The sequence below is a fragment of the Corythoichthys intestinalis genome, chromosome 20 (assembly GCF_030265065.1).
Source record: "Corythoichthys intestinalis isolate RoL2023-P3 chromosome 20, ASM3026506v1, whole genome shotgun sequence".
Taxonomy (NCBI): domain Eukaryota; kingdom Metazoa; phylum Chordata; class Actinopteri; order Syngnathiformes; family Syngnathidae; genus Corythoichthys; species Corythoichthys intestinalis.
The window spans coordinates 26,548,654-26,561,521 of NC_080414.1; the positions used below are offsets into that span (position 1 = coordinate 26,548,654).

The following is a 12,868-nucleotide window of genomic DNA, read 5'->3' on the forward strand; positions in this document are numbered from 1 at the left end:
ACATAACATTGCATGGGTTGCCCAAAAGATTAAAGCTATTCCATAAGGCGACATGACAAATGGCGTTTCCTGGAGGAGGTAGAATCTTTATGATAAATAGGCATTATTCCAAGGAGGGATATTATCCATATTCTAATGCCAGAGGTGGATTGTAATGAGTTACATTTACTCAGTTACTTGAGTAACTTATAATAGAAATTTACTTCTAAGAGTTTTACTAAGCCATACTTTTGATTTTTGAGTAGATTTGTGAAAAATGCTACTCTTACGCCACTACTTTGGGCTACACTCGTCGCAGTGTTGTTTTCGTCAACGATGACAATAATGAAAATATTTCATCAACAAACACTTTTTTTCATGATGAGATGATAACACGCTAAAAACATGTTTTGGGAGACAAACACAACGAGGCGAGGGCCAGTTTTCGTATGACGAGACGAGAATGAGACGAAAATGCGAAATAGTTTCCATCACGTGTTTACAGTGACAATTTTATTATGTGTGGTTAGCCTGCATCTGGGCAGTGTCATGTGACGTGCTGCGGCCCCCTCACTCTCAACTCGCCAGTGTCCTCTCCTCTCAAGGCTTGAACACACGGTAAGATTTGTTGTCTTATCTTGCCCAGAGAGAATACTGTATGCAATGTTGCTTTAGCCTTTAAAGGTCTGTGCTGAGGGAACATCACACACTAAATGTAACTCGTAGCGTTAGCCTAACTTTTTTTTTTTTTTGTTACATTTAGTTCGTGGCGTCCAAGTGGTATAATTATTTGTAAATAATGTACTGTGTTCCTGCTGAGTGTGTGTTATCATCAAGTTTGTGTTGTCCTTGTAGATGCTAATATGTGCTTGTCAATGTTCATTCAAAATAGTGGGAGACCTTTATATTTTGGAGTAAAAATTTATACTTTTACAGACGAAATGTTTTTAGGAAACGTTGACTAAAACTAGGTGAAAATAGTCTAGTTTTTGCTGACGAAAACCCAAGACCAAGACAAACACAATTTGTGAAGACTAAAATGTGACTTAAACTATTATCGTCCAAAAGACTAAGACGAAATTTAAAAGGGCTCCCAAAAACAGCACTGACTAGTCCTAACATTTTTCTTCCTTGTTCTATATTTGATTTCAAATTTTTTTTTTTTTTTTTTTGCCAGAGATGCCAACAGTGGTTCTATCAGTTTCACCATTGAGACGTCGCAATAATAATCCCATGACTCCATTATACCAATCAGACTCAAGCTTGCCATTCTATGATCACGCAGGCCTGTTCAGTCATGTGGCGTCTTTAAAGCAACGTAAATAATTAAGTATTTGTATTTGACATTATTTGTAAGTATTTGTCAGAGCGTTGCTGTCAACATGACTTGATCGCAGAGATTTTAACCTCTCTCCCAGGGTTTATTGGGCACCCATTGACCACGGAAAACTGGAGATATGATTCTTTTAATTTCGTTATCGGAAATATATTCTCACCACTAGAGGTCACTCATGCTCTAAGGACAAATGATGCTTCATCTCTTTATTTTTTTTTCTCTGTGTTTCTCTGTGGAACCTCAGACTTGTAGGCTCTAATAAGCCACAATTGTTCTCTTTTACTAAAATGTTATTAGAAACATCAAATATTGGCATTGATTTAAAAATCTATAATATTTAGTATATGTTTTGACCGACTGAGGGCGTCATGTTTTATGAGTGCAATGGACGCAGTTTGTCACTGTCATTAGACAAACACTACTGGTGTTCTGCAATTCTTTCCTACACGGCGAGACATCCAACACATGCACACATCGGTTTAAAGTGGTGAGTATTTGTGTTTTTATTAAGTGTTTTATTACCTTCTCATTGCCTCAAATTACTTTTTGCATGCATTTCCCTCTCATATGCATTGTGTTTTCTTATGGTAGTTTTAAAGCAGATTGTTGATCTATTGACCACATTAGTCACGCAGCATATTCAAACAACCTTTATTTGATATTTTAATGTTTATGTATTTTCCTATGGCATCTTTAGTATATTTTGATTGTATGTATGCATCTAAACACAAGCTGAAAGTGCAAGGTAAAACTTTTGGTGTCAAATTTGCTTATTGTAGGACGTTTTCGCCAGTGTATTTTGGCAGAACATCGGTTTTATCCTACATTCGTCTCTTCTCATCCAGTCTTTCCTGTTCATTTTGCTTTTGCTGCTCGTTTTGTGAAATATCGGCAGTGCTGTCATGCGCATCAATGTTCCTCTCGGGCTCAAATTGAAAGGGTTGAACAGATGACATGTTTGTGTCGCTATAGTCATATTCTGGAAGCCTGGCAGCGTAACCCAGTTACGTCACCGCCCTGCGACGTTAACAACAATGGCGACTAATTTTACAAAGTGTATAAAACCGAAAACAAGAGGGGGTTTCAAATTACTTTACCTCATAATAACGTTTATCTTTTAAGAACTACAAGTCTTTCTATCCGTGCTTCCCTTAAAAAGAAATTGTAAGCAATTGCTTACAATGCTACTCATTACTTGAGTATTCTTTTCACCGTTTTTTTTTTTACTTGTATTTGAGTTATTACCTTTTATAAATGACTACTTTTACTCCAGCAACATTATTTTGAAGTCACACTACTCTTGAGTAAAATTTTTGGCTACTCCTTTCCCATAATACATAAATATTTGCTCTTGACATTTATCTGCACGCCACACTGTTCGACGGCAAGAGTCGAAGATTAAAGTTGACCAGGAGAGTCAAGTGTAGGAACAAAGAAGACTAAACATGGACTGGGAAACAAAAGGAAGAGACACAACAAAGCTGTGTAAAACTGATAACAGTGAAAACTTAGCATTTTAAGACATGAAAAGTAAAACTATTACACTCGACAGTTTCTTTGGTACTTCTACTGCTTGAAGGGAAGGTAATTCTTTCATGCATGATTTAAAATGAGATTTGGGCTCATTTTACTGTATATTCATTTTGGATAGCAATAAGTAGAAAATTATTCTGGAAGAATGGACCGCTAGGCAGACAAGCTTCCTTGAAAATTTTGATAAGCGAGTTATTTTTGTTGTAGAGGCTCCAGTACAAAGAGTACAATATAAACTGTACAGAGATGAGACAGCTGGTGACACCTATCTGCGCCTCTTCCTTCTTCCTCTGACCACCAGCAGTGTGCTCGGGCTATGTGCGAAAGACACTTTCCAACTGTCACCCTTTCTCTCCTTCTCGCTTCCTTGACGATTTCTCACTTTGCCTGTTATGCTGTTTTCTTGCCTCTTATGTCTTCTTGCCCTCTTGTTTCACCTCCATTTCGTTCAAGGCCTTTCATCTTCCCCACAATTTTCCTCCATCTGTCTCTTCTCTTCTTCCTTCTGCTGCTCTCGTGTCTGCTCACAGGTGCAAAATATCTAGCAGATGCTTTCAATGGCTTAGAAACTTGCCAAAATGAGTACAGTGGCAGCGGTTTATTGCCATGGAAGCTGTCTATTGATACCAATTCCAGCTTCCTATTATCTGGTACTGGTGCAAATATAATTACACTGTAACCATTGGAAACAAACGGTTATAGAAAAATACATTTAAGACATGTTAATGGAATGGTTGTGGTGAAAATGCAATACAATTGCTTTGAAGAGAACTCTATAAATATGGCAAAAGGCTGATTCAATCCAATCACTGGCACAGAGGCACCAAATTAGCATATCAAAACCGAGTAGTCAAGTCGTTCATGCACAAAAGCTTGCATACAAAATGAGCATGCAGCTAACAAATATTAAACTGCATAAACAAATGCTGAGGCCAACTCGCACAGTGAAAAAATTAGTCGGAAAACACTCAAATTCCATTTCCTTCAGTGCTATATTTTTATTTATTTTTGTGCTTATAAGTTTTTGAACACCACTAGTAGATAATGACCCTTTGGTAAAACAAATTGAACCTGATTTTGAATCCATTTTTTTGTTGTCAAGTTAAAGATAAAAGCTTCCAATGGGGCAAAATGGCAACTATGCCCGCTGAGATATAAAAGAAAAAAAATGTTTTTCCAGCAATGCCAGTAAATCATTCACACTTTTTTGCTTTTCTGTTCAAAATGTCGCTGTGGGCCTCCTGGCAGAAAATGGGTTTGAACTGAGAAAAACACACAGAATAGCTGGCTTTTGGGAGTCACACAACATGAGTTCATGTTCTTAATAGTTTCACAGTCAAGCAACACAGCACACCCACAATGCGGCTTTGGCCAAGGGCAGAATTATGAGCAATAACAGTTTTTAATTTTTGAGTCTTGATCTTAAAGCCTAAAATACATTCCTACTATAAAGACTGTTTAGAATCAAATTGCTGTGCACTTTCAAATTGTCAACGATTCAGCACATAAACATGATCACAACTAAAAAAAAAATTGGGGAAAGTGTATACTCTAACTTTTATGTTTTGTATGGTCAATTAAAGTTAACCTGTTAAAAATGAGTATTATTCAAAATTACACTTCATGGATTACAAGGATCCCTCAATTATCGCTGACTTTTTGTGTGTATATATGATATCAATAAGTGTATATAAAACTTTGAAACATGATAACATACTGTACATTCATTCTCTAACATATGATACGTGTATTTGTGTAAGTGTTACATGCGTAGATGTAAATAAAGTGCAAATGTTTTTAGAACTCATTTATATATATTTTTTAATCCGCGTTGCACTGAGGGCGTGCAAATTGAGCCGAGGTATCACAAGGTATCACAGCACTATATTTCTGACAAAGGGAACCTCAGAGTTAAAGACTTGTAGGCTCTAATGTGCCACAGTTGTTCTCTCTTACTAGAATATGTTATGAGAAACTCATTTATTATTGGAATTGATTTAAAAATCTATAATATTTAGTATATGTTTTGACCTTGCTTTGCTTACATGACTTTGTGGCATGTTTTACGCGTACAATGCACGCTGGGAGTGATGACATTGTTGGACTGGACTGGGAGAATTGCTCTGCTAGCTAGCAAGCAAAGCTAGTATAACGACTGGCATGATTTTGCCACGTTCTGCTGCTGATCAGATTGTTTCGTTACCGAGATGTAGGATGAGTTCACAACGTCACACCTGCAACCAATTCCAGCTCATCAGCATTGTCTTTAAACCGATCCTAGGCGGCTTGCCGAGATATTGACATGCTGCCATTTAAAAGTTTGTATATCCCTTCGTTGCTGGTTGCATCTTCTCACCACAGTTTTCCCTTTTTTATTTTTACTGATCCCGACCTACTGTCACGGACCCTTTTTGTGTCTCCCTTTTCGCGATCGCGTGTTTTTTTTTGTGTTCAATAAACCCTTTTTACGCAATACATATGTTATTGTTGTTTGCTTGCCATCTGAAGTGAGCCACATTTTCAAATTCTGTGGTCAAGCCAAATGCGTTTTCTTTTCAGTTGAGTTTCCCTGTCAGGTTTTACCGCACAGACAGACAACGCATGTGGGTTGCGATTGCTATATAAAGAAAATCATGATTCTAACATCACCTGGAAGTATAGTCTTGTTGTCTACATGCTCATCTGTTGCCCGGGAAACATAGGTTCAAATCACACTGGAGACCTTTATTTAATTGTTTTTGTTACTCGTTTTGTGAAATATCAACAGTCCTGTCCTGCTCATCACTTTTCCGCGTCCAAATTGGAATTGCAGAACTGACGACATCTTTGTGTAGCTAACGATTGACACTGTAGGAGTATGGCAGCGCTGCCCAGTGACGTCACCGCCCAGAGTGCATTGTGTCGTCAACATCAATCGCGACCTACTAGTTACATTGTTCAAATATGATCAAAATGAAAACATTAAGAGAGGCTTAAATATCCAATTATTGTAACTCATACTAACATTTATCCTTTAAGAACTACAAGTTTTTTTTATCCGTGGTTCCGTTTAATTTATGAGTTCTTAAATCTTTGTTTGCTTTTAGTGAGGGCCTTCCCCTTTAGTTTTATAAATACTGAAAAATATACCTTGCGAAGATAAATTCCAAATACAATTAATTCTAAAATTCTAAAAACTTTTGCCAATTTACTCACCTTGATTCAATATTTAACACGATAACCAAATCACTCACACACAGTTTTTGAACTACTTAAAACGAAAATGTACATCTTTTCCTACCATCTTTGCGGTACAGGTTGATCTCCACTTTCCTCTCTTCCGACCCCAGCAGGGCCTGCGCCATCTGAGCGATGGCCAGACGTTTGGTGTCGGGTCCATAAAGAAAGTTACACGTGCATGGCTTCTGCATGATCTCAGCTCGTGAGTAACCACACATGTGACAGAAGCCATCGTTGCAGAAGATAATGGCGCAGTTCTCCACTCTTGCATTGGCAATGACGAACTTGCGACCTGAAGACAAAACGGGTGGTTAAAGATGAGCAGGATGGAAGGGAAAAGAAAGAGCTTCTGAGAGATTGAAAGACTACAGATGTGAAGCACTAGAAACATGATGAATGGACGATGATTTGTGGAGGTGATGATGTAGAGTCGTGCTAGAGGAGATGATTTCTTCATAGATTGAAGATGAAGAAATTGATCATTTTTTCAGCCCACGGTCTGGAGTGAAACCGTGGACTGAGACTGAAGTTACTAAACCAGAAATCTAAGAGGATATAACCAAGCATGGAAATTTAGCCCATCTCTATTCTTTGCAACAGATCACTTTATCAAGCAACGTAATCAAGCATTGATGAGCTCTTCCTCGCCTCGTCTGTAGACAAATTCTACCATAAAACTCCCTAAGTATATAGGATTCCTTACACAATAATCATAAATGAGTGAGATTCAGAGAAAGGATGCATCCAGGGACCTTTAATTTGCAAAATGTTCCTGTTTTGCAGGACAGTTTGTACTCAGGCAATCTGCAAACATATTTTGGGACCACTAACAAGGCTCTATTTCAAATTAAACATGGTCTATTATAAAGACATATTCTTGAAAGCAACAAATAAAAGATTTGTCAGAAGAAGACTGCGACGATGGGAATTCATTTGTACATAAAAAAATATATATATCATTTGGCAAGGATTGTTGTGGCAGAGAACTTGAGGCCACTAGATCATTAAAAACATCACTCTTGCCAAAAAAACAAGATTTTGTGTCATTATGAATCCATTTAAGGCAATCTTCACAAAGATAAACTCTTGCTGTCAAGGACTGCATGTTCATTTTGTACTCGTAATTGTTCTTGCTTGGAACGCAATTTGTCAGACCTTGACCACAACAAACCTACAGCAACTCACGCCAAAATAAAATATGATCATTAAAACCATTTTGGCTCGATACAGTTGTTGTTAAATATTTTTCCATCTGTATTAATCCTCTTCTGTGGGACACCGGCAGCATCACTTTAAAAGCACATCCAGGGAAGGTGGCGCGTCCCCTCAACCCTACACAGAGGGCCGGTTAATGGGGGGCGAGGATTGTCCGGAGGCCGCGCTGGGGTGGTGCCAGGACCCTGAGCCAGCCCCAGCGTAGCACTTCCAGTTTTCTGCAGGACTATCACACATCTGAGCGGGTTCACACATGACTGGGTGCAATTAGACACAGAGAGCATGTCAGTTCCAGGATTAGCGATCAGGTAGCATAGAATAGGATGTCAATATTTCCACACTTTCATGCGATTCACATAATACTGGGTTCCACACCTGTTTACTCATTAATGTATGCTCCACCCCGCCTAATCACGTCCCCTTTGACTTTCCTCCCCTCCTCGGTTATCAGCCCCCCTATGGTGTCCATGGGTAAACATTAGCTAACGATAGCACCACTATGTTCATAGGTACCGTAGGTGTGTAAAAATTGATTTCTTGTCGTTTGTTCTTCCCCTCTACTGTTGATTCTTTCCTTTCTGTCCCCCCATTACCCCTGCTTTCTCCTTATAAATAAAACAATGAACAACCACAATGGGAGTATATAAAACTCCCATGTGATACGTTAAAACTGTTCAGGCTAGGAGTGTGACAAAATATCAAAATGGTGATATATCGTGATACTTTGTATCCCAAAAGGTTATCAATATGCTCCTGCCAAGAATCGAGATATTGTTTTAAAAAGGTGTCAGAGTTCAAAAAATAAAAGAAACCAACAAGTTGCTACCAAAATCTTCCACCATAATAGTGTCTCAGTTAACTATATGGTTTCCATTGACGCCATTGGATGCCCAGTCCGTTAAGATTGGGAAGGGGAAATGAACGGTCGTTCATTCGAAACCATTCTTTCCGATTTTTGGGGCATTCAGAGGTCACTTTTTGTTCAATTGAGGGCATTTACAGGTCATTTCCTGTTGAGTTTGAGTCACTGCCTATTCATTCCCGGGTCACTTCCTGTTCTGTAACCCAAAATCAACATAAACTGATCCATAAAATGCCCCCAAATCAACCGGAAGTGACTGAAAATAACAAGTAATCACCTGAAATGGCACAAAATTACCTTGTTGCCTTGCAGTGGCTGTCACTGATGACCATAGAAGTGGCTGCCATTGACGGTGCTCGACGCCCAATCCATTTAGACTGGGAACGTTCGTTCATTCGAATGCAGAGCATTCACAATCATTCTTTCCGATTTTCAGGGCATTTCCAGGTCACTTTTTGTTCATTTTAGGGCATTTACAGGTCATTTCCTGTCGAGTTTGAGTCATTGCCAAATCATTTGGAAGATTGGCGGGTCATTTCCTGTTCGTTAACTCAAAATAAACGGGAAGTGACCAATGAAATACCCCAAAATAACCAGAAAGTAACTGAAAATCAACAGGTAACTACCTGAAATGGCCCAAAATTCCTTCATTGCCTGGCATTGCTTGCCACTGACGGCCATAGACGTTCAATCCATTTGAAGTGGGCCACCCTCCCACTTCAAACGGATTGGACGTCTACTAGTCATAAACTCATTCTAATTCACCGCAAGAAGCTTGTTTTTCTGTTTATTAGTTTGTAGAATATCCTAGAATGATTTCCTGAATGTATCGATAATCGTTGTATCGCCATATCGTCAGATCATCGTTATTGTGAGCTTTGTATCGCAAACCATGTCGTATCGCTAGTTACCAAGAGGTTCCCACCCCTAGATCAGACCATAAGGACACTCAGATTCCCAGTCTCAGTTGCTGAACAGGACAGGTTAAAAGGGGAAAATAATGTAAAAGCACGTCCAGTCATGCCATACTGAACCTCAGAATCTTGACAAAACAAATGCTAAAATGCATGGAGGCAGAAACCAAACATCCATTTACTGAATTCAATTTACTCGTTTCTCTTATTAAATATTTTGACATTTTTTTTCTTACTGGAGGCACGCTCATGTGACAGCTCCCATCTCTTTCTTGAACATGAACATAGTTTATCAAAACTGCACATTCTGGATTCAACAGGCCGTTCTCACAGGAGACGTACGTTAAGTGATGGAAAGCCTGTTCACATATTCATGGAAACAGTGAAGATCCGTTGTGTGGTTGTGCTTGATAGCTCTCTTCCATGAATTAGCGGCAGCAGCGGTCTTTGGAGGCTCGTAAAACTTGATAGGTTTGTCTTGCTGCAATGAGCACTTGGTAATCCAAAGGCAGAAATGCCAGTGCATGTTTATGTGAAGCATATAGTACATTTCAAGTTTCTGAGTATGTGCTCTTTAGTCATTGATAATGGCCTAGAGGCAAGATGGGTTTATTTTACGCTCAATAAAAGAGCTCAATTTAGTTTTATACATGCCAGCGTGTTTTGACAAATTACATAAAGATGCACATGAAAAGATGGGATCAGATAGGATTTATGTTGAGAAAAAAAAACTGCATAAAATAATTTTTATGATTCAAAAGTTCATAAGTATCATAATTATCATTATCATTATCATAAAGTATCATAATTCGTGTTTTTGTGAATTTTGGTACTTGGAGGTGGAGCTGAATGGAAGATTGATAAATGAATTTTACTCTTTTTCCATGATAAAGATTAAGATGGCTCTATTGACGTATGGTTCTTTAAGTGTGGTACGACTACCAATAGTGGTACACAGGCACCCTGTGGTAGTACTAGGGATGTCCCGATCGCATGTTCTTGCCCCAGAATCAGAGTCATCTGTTTTTGAGAATCTGCGGATCCAGAGTCCCGATCCCATTATAGTTTTTATTTGAAAAAAAGTTCCAAACATGTTACAGTACTGTACTTTTTATCGTACTTCTACCGTTGTCGAGTACAGAACATATGGCGGAAAACACTCAGGTGACTTGAAGTTCCGCTCCGAGACCCCAATTTGGCCAAATTTCAAAATTGTCCGATATGCATGTGTGATACATCACTGGAAAGCTTAAAATCTCAATTTTCTGGGGGGAGAGAAATTTTGAACAGGAGGGAATTTAAAAAAAATGTCTTTTAAACAGCAAAACCCTATCTGGAGGCGAGAGCACGCGAGAGCAGAATTACAGACGCCATGACTTTAACGAGATATTATCGCGTACTTACTTTGTTTCAATCCAAAAACTCCATGTAGCATGCATCACTGAGTGTCAAGACAAAGTTGTGAATGCCCACAGTTGGATTTATGGATAATTTTATGGGTGAAACATGGCAATATAACAAGGGTCGCAATGCAGAAATCGCAGACATCAAGGAGTGGTTGAGATTTTCTTGTTCATATATTTACCCCTTTAAGTGTTTTTTTTTTTTTTTCAAATTTTCTTTGTTTGGATCGATTATTTATCATCTAACATATCGGAGAAAATGCGACAGTAACAAAAAAATATAATTAAGCAATAGTTATGAGGTAGATATCCGTGAAATCTTTTAAAGACGCCATTTTTTTCATTGTGACGTCATTAGTTTAAGTTTAAAATATGCGAGTGAATAATTTTTTAAGGTCTTTTTTTTTTACGAAATATTAGACACCAATTAATAATTCTAAGCTAAAAATGACAGACATTTTGAATAATAAATATCATTATTACCTTAGTTTTATGGCTGGGTTAAAACAAAAGCGGTTGCGCGACGTCTGTAACAGGGGTTTTCAGGGCAAAACGGACAAATCAAAAATAGTTCGGGGGCTTAATGTGCCATGAATCTGCTATGGCGGCATATATACATATTGTTCTATCAAACACAATAGTTGTTTTGGCTTAAAATACAGCAGTTTCTTTTAAAGAGGAGTGCAAGAGCAGAAACTGCATTTTCAGTTTTGTCTGTGTTTTCCGCCATATACATTTTTGTATATTTTGGCAATGCCATGGTATTTCTGGATTATTTTGTTACCTGTTAGCCGTTAAAATATATCAGTTTAGACCTGAATGATATTTGAAAAAAAATAACATTGAGATATAGTATATTGCCAAGGCTCCACAATTACTTTTTGCATTGGTGCGCCTAACTTTTATTCATAAGGTGCACCTGCTGAAAATGTAGGCGCACACACATTTTTCATTGCATTACCTTTAACGCCATACTTTTAATCACCCATCATAACATTTATATCAGTCCACTCAACTTCACTCATGCTTTGACACTCACGCTGCCGAGAAAAGCCTCTCAACAATAAAGATTGACTAAACGACGATTAACACATTTTTGCCTATGATCGTACAGCTACGGAGCCTTCCCTCACAAAGTTACAAGCATGTCAATCATCGTTAACTTAAGTGGCAAACTCCCCTGCACTGTTGACCAAGAAAAGCAGCAGGAGAGAGAGGCTGTACAAGCATGAAGCAGAAAAACATTTTTTAAATTAAAAACCCTATCCTTTTTACCCGATTCCAGTCCTCTGAAAAATGGTGCGATCGGCTCGATTTCCGATTACGTGATTGGATGGGGACATCCCTAAGTGGTTCGCAAAACATCGAGTGAAATAAATGTTCAAACAGCCTAGTACAGTACATTAACAAGTAGTGTTCAGTTGTGCACAACCTAAATAATGCGAATTGTCCATCATGGTAACTTATTGTATGCTTTATATTGTATAAGGAAACATTAAATCAGAACATTCATGTTACATGAAACTGTTCCAATGATCTTTGTATGTGGCACAGTTCTTGTACTTTCGAACTGGCTGTGTGTAACCCCTATGTGACTAGATAGTGGCTGGAACTCTGGCTGGAGTTGATGAATCAATGATTTTATCAATCAAGGACTGAGGGTAGCTCAGTCTTCTGTAAACATGAGTATTCTGTAGACTTGCCCAATCATGAGTTAATGTATTGAATGCTAACACTTCACAGCGAATGTTTTAGAACAGTATATTTTACAACTTCTAAGTATAATGAGATTTAACTGAATCCATATGTGCAATACCTTTTTAACCCTATAATACTTGACCCCAGAAATAATGAAGAGAAATTTGTTTTAAATATGAAACCATAATGTCATTCTTAAATATATAATTTGCATATAAAGCATGTTCTCTAATTTGTAACATATATAGTACATTAAGCATTCCATGCACTTCCCATGGTAAAATATAAAGTGAGATTGAACACAAAGTTTTAAACAAAGTTATTTACTGCAATGAGGTCCAGAAATGCTTGTATCAAATGTTTGATATGTATGGCAATATTGGTTATTCTTGTGAGCACTAACTTCTATATAAAGTCCTATTGTCATGCTCGTGCCTTTTCTCCATACAAGGCGTGCACAATGGCAGCACACACGCATGTTGGATAGTTTACGTACTACTACTAGGCTACTACAAAGACAGCGTTCTAGTTCACCTACAGTGTGTGTGTCACCTACAGTTGTTGTATAGAAAATACAAGTGCCCCTGTATTATAATACAAATCACCACAGCTAAACGACGCAGAGACACACAAACTCATTTAAAAGGTCCAATTAGCCTCAATTTAACACCCATTTTTCACTACACAAATAAATTGCACACGAATATCC

At 38.0% G+C, this 12,868-nt stretch overlaps 1 protein-coding gene across 1 annotated transcript in view; it reads right to left on the minus strand.

The window, feature by feature from the left end:
• Positions 1–12,868, minus strand: part of kcnh2b (potassium voltage-gated channel, subfamily H (eag-related), member 2b) — a 373,189-nt gene that overhangs the window by 331,328 nt on the left and 28,993 nt on the right. The window contains exon 2 of the mRNA XM_057824262.1: positions 6,129–6,359. Within this exon, the coding sequence (XP_057680245.1) occupies positions 6,129–6,359 (231 nt within the window). The remainder of the gene's footprint in view (positions 1–6,128; positions 6,360–12,868) is intronic.